Source organism: Eptesicus fuscus, chromosome 11, assembly GCF_027574615.1.
Source record: "Eptesicus fuscus isolate TK198812 chromosome 11, DD_ASM_mEF_20220401, whole genome shotgun sequence".
In the NCBI taxonomy this organism is placed as follows: Eukaryota; Metazoa; Chordata; class Mammalia; order Chiroptera; family Vespertilionidae; genus Eptesicus; species Eptesicus fuscus.
In genome coordinates this window covers 65,936,018-65,954,682 of record NC_072483.1, presented here as the reverse complement: position 1 = coordinate 65,954,682, position 18,665 = coordinate 65,936,018, and the positions used below count along the sequence as shown (strand labels likewise).

At 37.3% G+C, this 18,665-nt stretch overlaps 1 protein-coding gene across 1 annotated transcript in view; it reads right to left on the bottom strand.

Annotated features, from left to right (window-relative positions):
* Nucleotides 1-18,665, bottom strand: part of SPHKAP (SPHK1 interactor, AKAP domain containing) — an 83,151-nt gene that overhangs the window by 27,004 nt on the left and 37,482 nt on the right. Inside the window, exon 4 of the mRNA XM_054723361.1 lies at nucleotides 138-197. Coding sequence (XP_054579336.1) covers nucleotides 138-197 — 60 coding nt within the window. The remainder of the gene's footprint in view (nucleotides 1-137; nucleotides 198-18,665) is intronic.

Sequence of the window (18,665 nt, the reverse complement as noted above, 5' to 3'; positions counted from 1 at the left end):
AGGCTGTGATGAAACCATCATATTCAACAGTCCCCTACAAAGTGAGCATCATTTAGAGATGAAGACATGTTGGTTCTCCCATCAGTGCAGCCCACCCTTGTAATGAGCTCCTGGAGAGCTTGAGTCCCCAGTGTTACCTGCTGCAGGTGCTCTGGGCTGCACTCATCCTTGTTCACATCCAGGTTCACAAAGCAGACCTGGGAGAGAGGGCAAAAGAGGCAGTTAAGAAACCTGGAAGTTCTCTTTGAAGAAAGCAGGAATCAGTTGGGGGCAAATGATTTGAGTTCTACACATTTAATATTGTTGACTGAACATGTTATCTTTGGGCTTCTATGCAAACTTACATACCCTGGTCATAATTCCCACTGATCCCACCAGATGCCCTCTTCCTTTCATGGCCCACTAAACAAAGCAGTGTCTTTGTATTAGAGTCAATGTATCAGTTACAACAAAATCTTCAGGTTTATAAAGGGTTATCGAATCTCATGAAATAGGAAAAAAGACTGTAATACTCTAAACATCTGTTAATAATTGCACTAAGCATGTCTTCCCATTTCCCTATTTCCTCTTCTCATTTCCTGCTTCCTCTCTCTTCTCACTTTTAATATAGTGTATGCTAAGTGGATTTCTCTCTGTTTCATGGTTTTAAGTTAATTTATTTAATCTTATTACATAGCTGGCCTCTGTTTAGCCATCTTAAATACATGTCTGAATAGGTTAGAGCATAAAAACAACAGCTACAATACTAAATAGTAATGCAGAACAACAGTAACTTAAATCTCAAACACATCCCATGGATAAAAATGTACTATGGGCATTCAGAGGGAGACGGGAAGAAGAAAACTAAAAAAAAAGTTTCAAAGAGGTGAGATACACTCTTGAGAGTTGGCTAGGATCTTGGTGGGTGGGGAACAAGAGGGTGTCCCTGGGAGGTCAGGTAGCATGAGTGATATTTGGAGGTGGAAAGTTCTATACACTCTAGAGAAGCAGGGAGGGAGAGAGACTGACTAGAGGGCAGAAGGGCCTGCAGAAAGGGAAGAGTCAGAAATGGGAATGAGGCTCTATAACATTTTGCTACAAATCATCCAAAGGTATTTATTCTTAACAAGTTGGTTTGGCCATGTAAAACTGAGAACATTAATTATCTGGCTATTTAATCAGATGTTTGGACTTAAGCTGATGCCTGCAGGTATATGCTGCTTTCTGATTTCAGTAGTTGTTCATGGTCATGGTTCCTCATAGTCCATACCTTTTCCTTTGAGGTTAACAAAACAAAACAAAACAAAAACATAATAAAAAGATTTTTGGAAAGTCCTTAAAGTAAAATAGTTATAGATTGCTGAAGTATCAAGACTGCTACTGTTTTACTCTCCCCAATAATGGGAGATTTCCTGGGCTCACAATATTTTTACAGTGTATCCTCAGAATGCTGTTGTTGAGAATAACCAGATGGCCATTTGGGGGAAGAAAGTGCCACCTACACTCTCATTCAGAGGCCCTCTTCCTTTGGGTTATTAAGATGGGTAAATAGGGAGGAAGTGAGCAGGAGTTCCTTTGCCAAGAGAAGCATAAGTAGTAAGTGGTACTTGGAAAGGGTTCATGATCTGGAGTGGTTTCAGGATATTTATATAACAGCAGTAACTTTGTCCTTGGAAAACTGGTTCAATATTCGTTAGTCCTCCAGAGCTTTTAATAGCATGCAGCTGGGATGGCAGTTACTGAATTGATTAGACAATTTTCCATTCTCCTTGAAGAAAGGTGCACTACCTTGACCCTGGGTTCTTATTATCTTATATCACCGTGGGAGCGGGCAAAGCAGAGACCAAAGAAAGACATCTGTAATAACGACTTGTCTGCCCTCTGATACTGTCTTTAGTTTTCTGAAGATGAACTTACTTTTCATTCATTTCAGGCTGTATGTGAACTCTGCCTACATTTGGAGGACACTCTTCACACTTAATAGCTGAGCCAAGACGGAAATAAAGCAAAGCATAAGCCAACCACTTGCTTATACTTGGTGCATATATCTTTCTTTGGGGATGATCCAGGTTTTTAGGGTCTGATGTACATGCAATTTTGGGAGACCCTCTTTAAGGGAAAGAAAAACTAAATTGAAAATTCTAACTTAGGTGTGAAAGTGAATATTCATTTCTTTAGAAGGAGAAAAGAAATGGCAACAAATTTCAAATACAAAAAGGCTGAGAATTACTGCAAACATGACAACTTCCGGAAAAGTGATATTTTAACCAATCCACTGACAATACTTTTTCCCTACATTTTAGCTCCATAATATCTGTCTCTTCATATGACAGCAGCTTTAGATTTTTCTCTAAAAGGAAAAGAAAGATAACCCAGTCTTACTATAATATTGTTGTCTGCACATTTTTTTAGCTTCACAAACCTTTGCTGATAATATCTTATAAATTTTCTAGGTTGATGACAAATTTAGTGGGAAACCACTGTAAAATTTCTTTGATATATGGGTTGTTATAGGCATACCTATTACTTGTAATAAAGGTTTCTGCTATGCAAATATAAGAATTTGGGTAGATTCTTTTTTATTGATTTCCATTAAAAAAGAAAAAAAAACACAAATGATGAGTTAGTTGTTATTTTCAATACTGTATTATCAAGTAAATTTCTTCCAGGAGAGAACCCAATCTTGAATTTATAATTTTACATGTCTGGTGACAGGAAGAATTCTCAACAGGCTAGTTTCCTTGTTTTCTCTCTACCATCTATATTTCTTTATATATTTCTGGTATTGGGGATAGTAGGACATGCTTATATTGCAAAATCATCTCTGAGCTGACACCTTCATATCTCAACCTCTGGTTGAGTTGCCATTGTCCATGGTAGGAGTATTTCTGGAGGCCAATCTGGCATGTGGATGGCTAGCTATCACTTAAACATCCATAAAGTGCCCTCAAATCACATGAATATAGTTCATAAAAACACAATGCCACTCAATTTTCCTTAAGTGAGACCCCACACCTGTCTGTGGTCACTCCAACGACTCTCCATACAAGGGAAGGTAAGATATAGTGGGAGTCTGAATGGAAGGAAACAATTGCAGTTAAAATACCTTCCTTTTGAAAATTTTACAAAAACATATAACCATGTGGACACATTGGCAAACCTCTTTCCCCAGGTCACTGAGAGTGGAGCCTGTGCACCCGAGAAGCCTAGACCTTTAAGCTTTGATGATTTCACAGTAAATGCACATTGTGGTGAAATGGTCCTTGTGATGAAATTGCCCTCTGTGTATGTTCACTCTTCATGATGTTGGATTTTTTTACTTGAGATTTAGGTATGTACTAGGCATCCACTAATGCTGAACCTCAAGTGGAGTGCAAGACAGGCCTTTGTCTAGAAGTGCTGGAGGGAGTGAGGTAGGGGTTGTGTGTAGTTTAGTGAGGGGACTTAGTGCTCCCCTCTCCAAGGTGTATGGTCTTGGTGCTGGTGCTGAAAAGACAAGCAATATGAGGTATTGTTCTTATTCACAGGGAGTCCTGGTATGTCTTCAGGCAGAACACATTGCTATAACTATGATAACATTATTAAGTATCACAGGAGTGACAGGTCTGCATGCTGGAGGAAGTTGGGATAATGAGCTCAATCACATTGGATTTGCAGAGAAGGCTGGATGTGAGGTGAGCTTGGAAGGCAGGCAGGACACCTACAAAAGCAGAAGAGGAAAAATGGCACAAACAATAAATGGATGACTGTTCCTGAACCAGCACCTGCTAAGTAATGATAAGAGGCTCTTTGGTCAGCATGAGGTGAGGAGAGGGAGAAGACAGAGGCTGTGAAGTCCAAGGCAAGAGGCACCTCCTAGAGGTATTCCAGAAGTGAGATCAAAGGTAAGAGCAAAATGCCTTTTTTTCTGCTCAGTGAAGACTCTGGGTGTGATTCAGTTGACTTTTTAAAGAGTTGGATGAAACAAGAAATCATAATTCCATGAATCTTCCCTGTGCAAGAAGAGTTGGGAAAGACCTGAGGGTTAGAATGAGATATGTCCATCTCTATAGGAGGTTATAAGGAAACTTTTGGCAATGGGAAATTGAAAATAAGTGTCTGGGGGTCAGTGTGAGTGTCATATGTGACTAAAATATTAAAGCGTGGGAGATTCTGCACTATGGTTCTCTGGTGTATTGAAAGGAATGCTTAGGGTCTGGTGAGGATGCTTTGAGCAGGGAGGCTGAGGCTGTATATCTGAGACACCAGCCACTTGGGGATGTGGTGTAACGACTCTGAGTTGACTCTTCACCTCAATCTGAAGTGATGGTATGGAGTTATCTTTACACTTGAAACTAATATAATATTGAATGTCAACTGTAACTGAAAAATAAAAAAATAAAAAAGTACTTAGGATGACTTCTTTGTCCTATGAATAAGGATTTGCTAAAAAATGGGAAAAGGCAAAATTTGAGACCCATAATCGGTAATAAACACATAAAAGTTTTTAATGTTTTTCTTGGAATGGAAGATCCTTTCTCTTCACATAAAAAGCAGTTCATGTTGTGCCTGCACATGGCCTTACTTCGACCATCTACAGACATGCTCTGCCAGTTCCATGACACATCATCACCCAGAGAACACAGACACCCCCTTCCTTGCCTCCAGAACAGAGCTGATTTGATGTCTGCACATCACTTTTACATTCAAATGGCTCCCTTTTGTCATTATTATGGTTTTAAAATGAAATGCTATCGGAATAAGTATCACTGAGAAAATGATGTCGTTTTGTGATTTTGACTTTTACATAATCTAAAAGTCTTCAATGTTGTTATTTATACATAGTAAACATTTTATTGTACAGTTATTTATTTTACTTGTAAGCCATTGTCATAATGAAATTTTATTAGATTTTGATATCCTATATAATCAAAGCCTAATATGCTAAGTGTCCAACCATTCCACCGTTCAAACAGTCGCTATGATGTGCACTGACCACCAGGGGCAGATGCTCCGACCACTAGGTTAGCTTGCTGCTGGGGTCCGGCAGATCAGGACTGGGCGAGATGGGCTGGACCTGCCCTGGACCCCTCCTGTGGTCCTTCCCCAGCTCTGATTGTGTACCAGTGGAGTCCCTCGGCCTGGCCTGTGCCCTCTGGCAATCCAGGACCCCTTGGGGGATGTTGGAGAGCCGGTTTCGCCCGATCCCTGCAGGCCAGGCTGAGGGACCCCACCAGTGCACGAATCTGTGCACCGGGCCTCTAGTAAGATATATTTTAGTAAAAGGCTACTACGAGAAAGAGGCTAACATTGAAGTATAATGAAACAGGAAAAATAGTTTTAAGTAGATTGTAATTCATAACAACTTTTGTGAGTTCACTGTACTTAATAAATAGTTTTACTTCAGTACAAGTGAAGTCAGACAAAAGCAATAATTATTATGTCATATAACAATTTCAGGTTTGACTTTTTGAATTGAAACCATAGAAAAAGAAATGATGATATTTTAAGTGGACAGTTTTATTTTTTCACATATTTACTTTAGTCAACATTTTGGACTCTTCAGAGAGTCAGATGCAATCTTTGAGAAATGCCATTGCATTATGCTTCCACCAAGGGCAAATCCTTGTGCAAGGGTTTATAGGACAGTGGAGTTCTTAGCTCAGAATGCTGGGTATTTTCTCATAGCTCCTGAAGTCAGCTAAAACCTGTTAAGGAAATCATTCCTATGGAGATCCTGCTTAGAAATGTTAACAAAAACCACGATGTCAAATTGCCTTTAAAATCTAGGCATGTGAATGTTTACCATGACAAAATATATACTCATGCTTTCTCTTAGAAGAAACCCAATTCCTTCCTTTTGCAGCTTTTAACAATGCAGCCATCTGGCCATGTGGTGATGATAGGATCTTTTAATGTGATGGTAATAAAATGCTGATCCACAGATATTCTACAGAACAAATTGTCTCCTTTCTTCTCTCAACCAAAAGGCTTCTGCTAGATTCAGGACCTGGGGCCAAAATTATCTCTTAAAGAATATGGCATTTTCCCCTGACTAGTACTTTAAGCTGTGGATAGCTAAAATGGCAATTTATACTTCAGTGTTGCTGTGCCATGGTGCTGTCAGACATTCTGGAACGCAGAGGACTGATGGAATGGCACTGCATTTGCACAGTTATTATTGCTTTGAAATGACTGCAGCAATCACACAAATGAAATGTAAAGTTTGACTCACACCTAAGAATGTCAAACATCTATGCCTTTTCTTATTGTCAATATTTAAAAAAAACAAAACACTTTGAAATGTTGCCCTAGCTTGTTTGGCTCAGTGGATAGAGCATTGGCCTGCAGACTGAAGGATCCCGGGTTTGATTCCGGTCAAGGGCACATGCCTGGCATAATCCCTAGGGGGGCATGCAAGAGGTGGCCTATCAATGATTCTCATCATTGATGTTTCTATCTTTCTCTCCCTCTCCCTTCCTCTCTGAAATCAATAAAAATATATTTTAAAAATGTTGTTTTGGGGGTAGTAGCTATTCAAGCAGTTTGTGACAAGAGATACAATAAAAGGTATAGAAATTTCTAAACAATGACAGATGTTTTAGCTAACATTCATCAGGGCAATTACCCAAAAAATAACTAAAAATTAAGGTTGGTACTCAATTATTTATTTTCCCACACTTTTTGTTGTTTATAAGACATTCCGTTAAGAGCAAGAGGGTGCACTTTTATATGTCTGATATATGTTGACCACATAAAGAACACATAATATTTATTTTAAATTTTCATGTTCAGATCTGCTTTATTGAGATATAACGCACAAACCATATGACTTACCCATTTAAAATGTAATAATTCAATAGTTTCCACATATTGAGAGTTGTCCAATTGTCACCAAAAGCAATTTTAGAAAATATTCATCATTCACAAAAGAATACATACCTGTCAACAGTCAGTCTTCATTTCTTCCCCAAAACTTCCCCTAACACTAGGCAACCACTAATACAGGGTGAGGCAAACATAGGTTGCAGTTGTGTGTGAAACACTGAGTTTATTCTTGTATTATTACTTATTAATTATTATGTTGTTTTCCACATAAACAACTGTACAGCTACTTTCTGCCCCACCCTATATACTTCCTATTTCTATATATTGGCCTATTTTGGTGATTTCATATAACTAGAATCATACAATATGTGTTTTTGGTGACTAATTTAACATAATTTAAGAAAAAGTGTATCCACAATACAATGTGTAAAAGTAATTCTATTTGTTTCTATTGCTGAATAATATTTCATTTATTGCATTTTATTTATCCATTTATCTGTTTATGAATATTTGAGTTACTTTTAAGGAAATACTTATTTTTCAAAATCTCCCACAAAGAGCTGAATAAATTTCTGAACTTCAGGATTCATGCCCTGGGATAGTGCAGGCAAAGAAAAAAGCCAAATGTTGGTCAAATACCCAATAGATGGGTTATTACAGATATCATGGATGACGGTAGGGGATCTTCTAGTCAGTAGCAAATCTTTTGAATCAAGATGATTTCTCAGTTCTCCATTTTGCTTAAGCCAAGTTTCAGAGAGCCACAGAATTCACCAGTGAGTTTCATAGGGACATTTTTTTCTTGGGTACCTGGAGCTCGTGTCAGTTTTGGGGAGTCAGAGGAATCATGTCTTCTAGAAGATTAGCAGGACCTCAGCGGGTGGCAAGTGAGATGATCTGTTTGCTGACCCTGAAATATTCATATCTAGAACATAAAGTTCTTACCTATTATCAAGTTCAATATGATGGTTCCACACCTTGCATCCTTCAAAATTTGTTGTACTTACACTGCTTTTATTTTGTCTTAAATAAGCTCTTATCACTCTCTTGAATGCTTTCAGTTCAAAACTATTTAATCTGGATAAGCATGTTCCAGCAAAGGAATGACAGAGGGAACAGACTATCCTTGGATCCTAGAGGCCAAGACTAACCCAGATCCCCAACATCTATGAACAACCATGATAAAAGAACTAATAACATACAACTGGACAAGTAAGCTATGCAGCAAAACACCACCTAATTTTTTTGAATCTTTAAAAATAATCTTACGTTTACCATGTAGAGGAAATAGTCATTGATCAGAATGTTAAAATTCTGTAAGTTTCACCAAGGAGCAGTGGAGAAAATTCCAGACCCATGACTTACCTATGTTGACTGTTTAGCTGGTCCCTGGGAAAAGTGCTCCACTTATACGGCTGGAACATTCTCCCATCTTTGAGGTACATTAGTGAAGAAGTGACAGGAAAAATCACTTTGCCTATAGACAAGCTTAACTTCAAATCCTTGCTCCATCCCTTACTAGTTTATAGTCTTGCTTAGCCATAGAAAAAAAGGGGAATAATAAAATCCTAACTTTGTGGAATTTCTATAAATATTACATGAAATACAAAGAAAGAAAATCTGAGCAAATTGAATGACATTTTATTGATTTCTGTGTTATAATCTATAAGGATGAACTATTTGAAATTGATGCTCTTAGATTTTTTTTCATTAAAAAATGGCAGTTTCATAAGGTTCAAGCTAAATAATTTGAGATAGAATATTTATAAAGAATAGCCATTTCAGAGAATGTAAAGTCATTAAAATTTGTCTCATTACATGTAGGTACTTTCCCTGCTACCAAAATCTTACTTATTGGGTATAAATATTTGTTTCCATTTAATTATGTAAACATTATTTACATATGAAAAGCATTAAATTATTTTTTTCTAAACATCTATTACTTATGTTTAGAAATCAATATGTATAGACACAGAGTGCTATCTTGTTTTTCAGGACTATAAAACATTTAATTAAGAAATTCCTTCCTTTTCATCCTCAGAAGTGTTTATAATTTATCTAAATGCTCACCATGTTATGAGTACTGCCTATTACCACCTGTCATAAAACCATTGGATGATTGCAACAGACATGAAAAGGTAACTAACTACATATAGAGAAGTAAAAAAAAAAAAATACAATGTTTTTTACTATTAACTAATTACAGACTTTATTTGGATTCCACTAGTTTTCTAGGATTCAATCTCAGAAGCCACACTGCAAATAAATAAATAAATAAAATAAAAATTAATGGTGCAAGCCCAGACTGGGATATCTGATCAGTACTCCCTAATACTGTTGAGGTTATGAAAATCAAGGAAAGACTGTCAAAAAACACAATTTAAAGCAGAAATGTAGGCATGTTACAAACATCAACCACTGTTTAATCATTAGCATTTATAAAGTTTCCAAATATGAATAGTGCTGTTTGTGAGAACTTATAGACTGAAGACAACAGAGCCTCTATTATTAGAAAAAAAGATCTTGCATCAGAATCAGTAAATGCCAGCTTTTATGTGTACAGATCAATCACTTGAATCCAAAACATAATTTCAATTTCTCAGTGGTGTATGACAGAATATCTGGGTTGAAAAGCGAATTAGATAATTGCAAAAATCTTTCTCCAGGTGTGAAGCAACAATCCAACTTTGACTATGGCATAAGAACAAACAAAATGCTATAGACTTGAGAAATTGAGTATAAATATTGCATGTCTTCAAATTTTGAGAATTTTATGTTTTAACTCTTCCACTAAGCTTACAGTAAAGATTATTTTTAATTTTTCACCTTTAAAATAATAGATTAAACTCTCAGTGGTTGCCTTTTTTCTTTTCTTAAAGTCATAAAAGTTCACACAAAGAAAATGTAAAAACTGTAGAAACTCATGTGTGTAGTCTGGGTAGGTCAATTATTTTAGAGTAGATGAAAAGCAATTTAAACACAAAATCACTAAGAATACATGATAGTGACTCTAATTTTAAAATGCAAATAATTTATCGAAACTAGACTTCTAACTAGCATCTCTCATATTTTTTGACAGCCAAACTCAGAAATAATTACAAACTTTACCTCTCCGGGATGCCTCAGGCATGCCTGAGCAAAAACTATGTGCCACTTTAATAGTTAAGCAATGCTGCAATCCCATTAGTATATGAATAATGTGTGAAAAACAAAAACAATAGTGACTACTAAATACATATCCTGGGTGATGCTACACAGGGAAGTAAAATGTTTATTTAGAGACTTTAGCCCTCACATGAAGTTGCTAAGGGGGAAAATGCACTTTTTCTTCAGTTGAATAAAATTATCCATATGGAGTATGTACATCGATGAAAGGCAGCAGAAGTTGGTGTGTCAGTTCCATTGCATTGGGTGTCTAAGAACCACTCTACTTGCCCTGCTCTAGGTCTACCTATGAAGCCATTAGCTCCAGGCAGAGATTAGAATTACCGTTCCTATAGCTTTGTATCCTGGGTCCCTTGAAAGACTCATTAATTTAAAATGTTTAAACAGACTGGCAAGTGCTTAGAAGTTGCTTTTCAAATAAATGACCATTAAAGTTAAGCCTTTGAAAATGGAAAATTTAAAGTTTGTAGTTTCCATACAACGAATAAATCAGTATATATATAAAACAGTTTAGAGAGAAAATAAAAATATGAGAAGGAACATCTATCATATGGAAAAAGAAAAATGAGTCTTTCATATTTGTTTCTTTTGACAATGATTATGGTTAATTCTAAAATATCCATGTTTCAAGAGACTTTCTGCATAGTGAATACTATTTTTTTGTTTTGTTTTGTTTCTGTTGGTAAAACTGACCCATCCTGATTTCTGGCTTTTTTTTTGGTCCGTTTTGCTTCCTTGAACTTTATTCGTTGAAAGCAATGACTTCTGGAAAAACGGCCTTCCCAATGGAGGTGCTAGTTCAAGCTAGCTCAGGCTGTTAAGAAGATATGGCACATAAACCTGTGCACTTAAGCTCTGATTGTGGAATCGTGTTCAAAACAGGTGACCCAGCTCTTCAAACCTGATATTCTCTGACCACTCCAAAAAACAAAAACAAAAACAAAAAAATAGTGATAGCAAAAGGACAGGGAGCTGGAGTTTCTGTTTTGTTTTGAGCTTCATATTTTGATGTTCTAACTTTAATTATAGGCCTCATCATTTATGGAAAACTTTTAAGAAAAAAATCACGATAGTTTTCTGGCTGAAATGTAAAATTCCAGCTTTTAGTTGAAGGATACTGTGAGTTGCCTATTTGCCGCTTTTGGAAAGCCTCAAAAAGACCCCCACTCTCTGTGCAAGGAGAGAGGGAACTGTCTAGGAAGGGACAACTTGGGCCGTGAAATTCATTCCTTTGTAATGCTCAAACCTCACCATCATACCACATCAGTTGCTAGCTAACATTTTTCCACTCAAAAGGAAAGCAGAAGAATGCATAAAAAATATTCTTGGGCTTCAAATAGCTCTTGTCAAATAAATTTAAACTTTCGTAGGAGTAAACACATAAGAAAACAATAGAAACTTTTCTGAAATGTAAGCGCAAATATATATAGAAAAATGTGCCTTTTAGGCTTTTTATTGCAGCATAGAATCATAGAATCTTAGAGCAGAAAGTGTATTTAAAAATAATCTGGTTCAACTTTCTTGGCTGTAAGGAAACTGAAACCTAGATAAGCAAATGACGCTAAATCCCCTAGTTAGTTCATTTGTTCATTCATTCATTCATTCATTCATTCATTTGTTCATTCATTTACTTACTTTACTCACTCTTTCATTTTCATTTATTCACTTAAATAGTATTTTCAGGGCAGCCCTTCTGTTCTTATTACTGACATACAATAGTAAATAAGAGTTAGATATGGCAATTAGCATATTAAGTCTTATTATCCTGTTCTAGGTGGGATGAAAAGTTAAGTTATAAAAAGTTATTTGATTGTGGAATAAAGAGAAGGCTAGGAGAGGATTTAAGACAAAGGAAAGATAATTACATTTATTTCTTAAAGTTACCAAGTCAGTGGGGAGAGAGAGTAGGAGGAGATGAGAGGGAGGTGATAAATATTAGAGTAACTGAAAATTACTACATTAAAATTAAATGAAAAGAAAAGCAGAATAATAGAATGACCATGAAATGTCAAATAATTAACAGTGCCACCCATCAGCTCCTAGGATTTTTTTTTTCTCTTAGGGAAGGGTCATGGCATTGATTCTCTTCCACCTGAAGAGGAAGCTCCAAGGAGCAAAGCAGCTGTGGTGAGACTTCAAGAACTTACTGTTGCTTCTGATGGCCCCTTGGAGGTTATGTCTCCCCACTTGCATTCGCCATGAGTGTAGGGAGGATAAATAGTGGTGACAGTGGAATCTCATGTGAGAGTTCAGCTCAGAGACTGTGAAGAGCTAGGGCACCTTTCCTCAGCAAGTGCTATATGCATCCCCTGACAGCTGATGGCATTGGGGCTCACCGTGGGGGGTGGGGCTGGGCTGTCATCTGAAGTCTATTGCTCTCTTGAAACCCGGGCTTTAAGGTGAACCTCTGACTCTTGCAATTGCCAACAGTAGTATTTCAGGACTTAAGCACAATTCTTAGAGATCTCAGGATTCCAAATTGCTACTCCAGTTCTTTGGGGCACATTGCTGCCAGTGTTTTCAACAGTAGAGAGACCCCAGGTGTGAGAATCAGACAATACCACTTCGATGAGATAGCGCTGCTGCTGCTGCCCACAGCATGGGTTTTTATCTGTTGCATACCCCATCTCCACATTCAATCTTGAAGAACAGAAGGAGGGTAGGAAAAGGGAATGCATTTATTTCTTCCCATCTTTCAGACCTCTTCTTAAGTGCTACCTCCTCAAACTGATTTCTTGCAATGCCCCTGCTGTTGTCTCTTACAGCTCTTGGCACTATCCTTCACAGCAGTTAACACAATTTGCATAAGCTTTATTTGTGTAATTATTTCCTGTTTGTTTTTTTTTTCCCAACTAGAAGGTAGACTCTTGAAGAGTGGAACTGATGTCTATCAGTGTGTACCCAGCATGTATCAGAGTGTACAGCACAGAAAATGTTTCATAAATAGCTGCTAAATAAATGAAGAATGACCAGGTCACAAATGAAGATGGAGAGATCTTGAAGTGTCCATATGAAATGTCCCATTTTGGCCCAACCCTGTGTTATTTTGGGCTATCATTATTTGATCGGGAACTCTGATATCATAAATCTTGGCATAATGTGGTGGGACCGGCTTTCCCTGAGCACCGAGCTAGCAATTCTCATTCTTTCTGACTCGAGAGTGACTTAAAAAAATGTTTGTCACTCTGAATATGAACAAGAGGGTAAAGTAAATAAGCAAAAAATAATATTTCTGCTCTTCAGGAAGTATTACATTAGAACACGAGACAGAAGAAATCATATTTCCTCAGGGAGTAAAGGCATGAATAAAAGTTTGCTTATGAAATATTGCCAAATGCACTTTTAAGCCAATTATCAGACAGCTTTGAAATATGAGTAGGCAGGATCACCTTCACATCCCCTGTGGCTTGCTTTGGAAAAGCTTCTTTTCCTTTGAATGCCTGCATGTGTGAGTTCAGGCATATTTTAAGGTGGGTTGGTATAGCAGTATTTCTAAAAGTAGCTTAGATGGTCTCATGGTTAGATAAGTAATAAAATAAAAAATCACCAGGGCTCAAAAAGGCACATCTCAATAAAGTAACCAAGTTGCATTAAATATCTGCATTTGACAACTTAAACATATGCTCTCAAATACCACTGAACTATTAAGTAGGGAGGCATAACTGAAAACAGAAATTGACTTCACTTTATGTTCCACCTCTTCCTTTAAAATCATCTAATATATTACAGATGCAGAAAATGTTCTGATGTTCTCTACAAGTTTTGTAAAATATCTTAAAAGAGTATACTATGAAAGAGTATGCTAGGAATCATGCTTTAAATACACATTTTTGTTCATATGAGTCTTGTCTATTATAGAATCAAAATGCCTTACATGATATTATTGAACTTACAATATTTTGTTAAAATTATAGGCAATAAAATTCTCTAATGCAAAGCAAAACACCGGTAAGGCCATCTTTTTCAAACAATGGCCTCCTCTGGTGTTCTTCATTACTACATGCATATTTGAAGTTCAAAACTTTTGAGTTATTTCATTCATTCCTCGGGAAAATATTTGAGTGCCTGTGAGACCAATAACTGTGAAATCACAGCTGCAAGGGAGAGTTTAGGGTCTTTAGAGATTGTGACAGAGGACGCTGAACTGATAAAGGAGGAGAAGGAAGGCTTCCTGAGGAAGTGAGCTTTGAGCCACGATCCAAAAGTGTTAGAGGTGGTGTGGGGCGATGGTTGGAGGATGGTGGAAAGGCAGTAGGTAGGTTAGGGTTCCAGGTAGGAAACAGGTAACATTTTTAAGGTTTTTTTAACAAGAGGGAGGATAGTGCAGTTAAGAAATGAAAAGCAAGAGTTGTTGGAATATAGGGAGTTAGTACACACGTGGTGGGCATCAAGGCTGGAGTCATGAGATTTCATATTATGCTGGACTTTGGAGGGAATTTTAAAGAACTTGTCTTTATCCTGAATGCAATGCAAAACCAGTGAAGAGAAGACCCCCAAATGAGGGGAAGGTGAGAGGTGGCTTGTAAACAACAAACATTTATTTCTCAGTTCTGGAGGCTGGAAGTCCAAGAGCAGGGAGCAAGGATGATTGGATTCTGGTAAGAACCCTCCTCCAGTTTGCAGACTGCTGAGTTCTCCTTGTGTCCTCGCATGGTGGAGAGCAGAGCAGAAGAAGCAAGCTCTCCCTTGACTCTTACAAGGGCACCAATCCCATTCCTGAGGGCTTTACTACTAATGACCTCATCTAGTTCTAATTACCTATCTCTCAGAGATGCCAGTTCCTCATACCATCACACTGGTACTCTGTACACTTTTTGCTGATGCTTGGTTATGAAATTTCTTTCTAGTAACATCAAAACTGAAGGGTTTTCATCAGATATTCCAAGAAGAGACTGTGTTTTTTATACTCCTGATGTCCACACGTGAAATGCCTGCAATATTGGATCTAGCCAGGTGTGAACTATGCGGCAATGCAATGAACTGCTCCTGTTTAAGGTTTCTGTTTCCCTTTATAATGAAGTAAATGAGTCTTCAGGGAAAATGTTAATGAAATATCTACAGAGCTTCCACAATTTGATACTTATGCATAAATTAATCAGAAAGAGTTACAAGGCAATTTACAGGTGCTCAGTTGAGACCCTCAGAACTGAGATGGTAGCAGATGCTTTCATAATGCGTTTTCTGGGCCAGACATTCGGTCCCCATCACATTCCAATGAAGAAGATTTTATTGTGATCCCCAAAATGCATGTGAGGAACCTGAAGTACAGCAAAGATAAGCAACTTGTGCAGTCACAGAGCTGCTGGCTGATACTCAGGATTCATTCCCAAGCAGTCTGTTTTAGAGCTCTATTCTATACTACACTGTCTTGTAGCACAGATTTATCATATACGATGTAATATATCATATCATACATGTTATATTTAATGCTATGCTATTTTTAAAAGAGTGTGGATTGGTTAGGGTATCAGGATTTTACTTTGATTAGGAATTAGATACATTTTCAGCATTTTATTCTAGTAATTATAAAAAAAAATTTAACCATGGATTATTGATAGGAATGTGATATTCACTTCTAGGAGTTTAATACATTTGCAGTTGAATCCACAATGTTTTTTGAGGATTCTCTCCAAGAGGCATCGAATGTTGGGCTCAATTGGTGGTTTGGACAAAGCCATAAAGAGCCAGAAGCAGGAGCCAGGATGGATGGCGGGGTTTGGGAGATCTTTCCCAGGAAGGGGGGGTGGGGAGGTGCAGTTGACCTTGAGAAGTCGCAAGTTCTCAGGAAGGGCTCTGAGTTTGATGGGTGACTGAGGAAGGACCATAGGAAGATGAGATATCATTACCAAGAGCAGCCCATAGAGGATACAAACAGTGGCCTTGTCTCCAAGAGTAGAGCACAGGTTGAAGCTGGTGACAACGGCTCCAGGAACCACACAAAATTTGGGGCCAACCAGAGAAAACCGTCACGGCACCATCAAATTCTCCATTTTGATATGTGTGCTTCAAATATTATATATGTGGGTAGTCTCTTCTTAGTGTTAAACTTTCTCCATCACAACATAATAATGGGGGATATGAATAGTAGGCATGATGGATTGTACTGTTTCTAAGGTATGTGTATATATGGATAGCATGATCAGGAATAAGAACTTAAGTCAATTAGCTTTACTATTACTTTATCATCATTATAAAAACTATTATTACTGCTTGGACTCTCAATTTTACCTATGGGCTGGTAAATAAGAATGTACAATATGTGATTTAGACAAGGATTTGCACTTGGCACGATTTGGCCAGGATATTCAGCAAATTAATGTTCTTAGAAAATAGCATTAGCTGTGGCCACTCCAAAAAAAAAAAAAAGAAAAAAGAAAATGAATAAAAGAGAAAAACCCTATTTTCCTTTGAAGAATAAATGGATCCTAATACGACTGAGTCTAGACTCCAGCCTAATTATACCCAATATAATGGATATCATCCAATTCCTTTCAGAGGTTGCAAACTGGCATATTTGTCCAAAATTAGCTGATACTCAGCCTGGAAATGTGTTTAGTGTGGAATAGGTTGTATTTTAAGTGAAATTAAGGTAGCATTAATCAATTGAAGGATTTCATATTAAAAATCTGGATTTCTAGCCTTTTTTTACAAAGCAAAAACTCTGGGACAATAAGACTTCATTTCTATGTGAAAATAATTCCCCAGACACTATCAAGTGTGGTATGTGCCCCTTTGTTCCCCAGTCTCTGCCACCTCCTATTGTATCCTGGACACTGAGGTCTAATGGCAAATGTCCTTTGTCATTGTTGATTGCATGGTAATTTTTTTAGTAGTACAGAAATTTGTCTCTGTACCAAGTTCTGTATTAATGAAAAAATAAAAATGCCAAGACTGAGTTTTGAGAAAAAATGGCAGAGAGCCCATTTCTTTGTGAAAATGTGGATCTGACCCAGATGTTTATCAGGCAAAGTGTGTTTGTGTTTAAAAGAAACAAAACAAAATCATAAAATCAGATTATGGAACAATTCATCATAAAAAATACTATTCAGGTATAAAGGAAAGACGCATGCTGAAACCATTTGTGATCTGTAAAGAAAAAAAGCATTTGTTTTGGAGGTGAGTAAAATAACTGATGATTCTGTGGAATTAGTTATGCATTAGGGAGAATAACTTGTCTGGGCAATTGCTCTTTCCAGATGACAGATTTATTAAATAAAGTCTATTGAGTGCAGCAGAAAGCATGTGTCCTGAACAGAAACAAGCTTATGCAAACAAAATTCTAGCTGGAAAAAAAGTTACTTGGCATGTTGAAGCTACTGCTAAAATTTTACTATTTAATTTACATGAAAACATTATTTGTGGCGTCTGCTAAAAGCACAAATTGATGTCTATCTGATTATCTTATTTATCTTATTCTATCTATCTATCTATCTATCTATCTATCTATCTATCTATCTATCATCTATCTGTCTATGTGATACCACCCAGTTAGCTGTATTTGTTCTTTAGTGTTGATAACAATTTTTATTTAATCCAGAATTTTTGGATATAGTGCTCCTGATGGTATACTATCAGGTAGTGACATACCTTGCTTATTGAGAGAAGTTACATAACTTATTGCAGACTGGTTAAAATTAGTAAGAGGTAGGGATGTTACTGTGGTGGTTGTTAAAGTAAGACATATGAAACTAATATACACAGTGGCAAAATTTTTCAAGGATGCAGAATTTTAGTTTTTGTAATACATTATAATCTAATTTTATTTGTTTTGATTCAAAAGTTAAAACTAGACAATATTATGAACATAGCAATGAACTCCATGAACTCAATATGCTCCTACATCTTGAGCCAAGGTAAAATGGCTGGATGAACTGGATGTGAGGCACTACACAATTTTGGTAGCTTTGGTATAACAAGGTGCTGAAGAAAGTTTAAATTGTTGGAAGACATTGAATTCTTCATGTGTTTGTGATTGCTTGAAATATTTGGCCATTTTAACTATACTGAGTGGCCAGATTATTATGATCTCTGAACGCATAATAATCTGGCCACTCAGTGTATATCCTATATAATGAAAGGCTAATATGCAAATTGTCCCCTCGACCAGGAGTTCAACCAGCAGGCAGGCCGGCCAACCGCCCATGTCCCCTCCCCCTGGCCAGGCTGGCCGGACCCCACCCATGCACAAATTCATGCACCAGGCCCCTAATACACACACACACACACACACACACACACACACACACTGAGTGGCCAGATTACTATGTGTTCAGAGATCATAATAATCTGGCCACTCAGTGTATATTTTTATTGATTTCAGAGAGGAAGAGAGAGATGGAAACATCAATGATGACTGATCGGCTGCCTCCTGCATGCCCCACACTGGGGATTGAGCCCACAACCCAGGCATATGCCCTGACTGGGAATGGAATCTTGACCTCCTGGTTCATAGGTTGATGCTCAACCATGCCAGCCTGGATATTTGGCCATTTTAGTTGCCAGAGAAACACATCTAACCACTGAATCATTATCAGAATGCATGCTTTTATTGGTCCAGTCATCCTGAAATTATGTATTTGGAGAACATCATTTGGGAAAAAACAGCCTGGTCCATGTTTATGTGCTTAACTCAGTTCCCCAAATAAAAATGAACTACATTCACCACACCTTTAAAAGACTGATGTTTAAAAATATTTCTCTTGCCGAAACCGGTT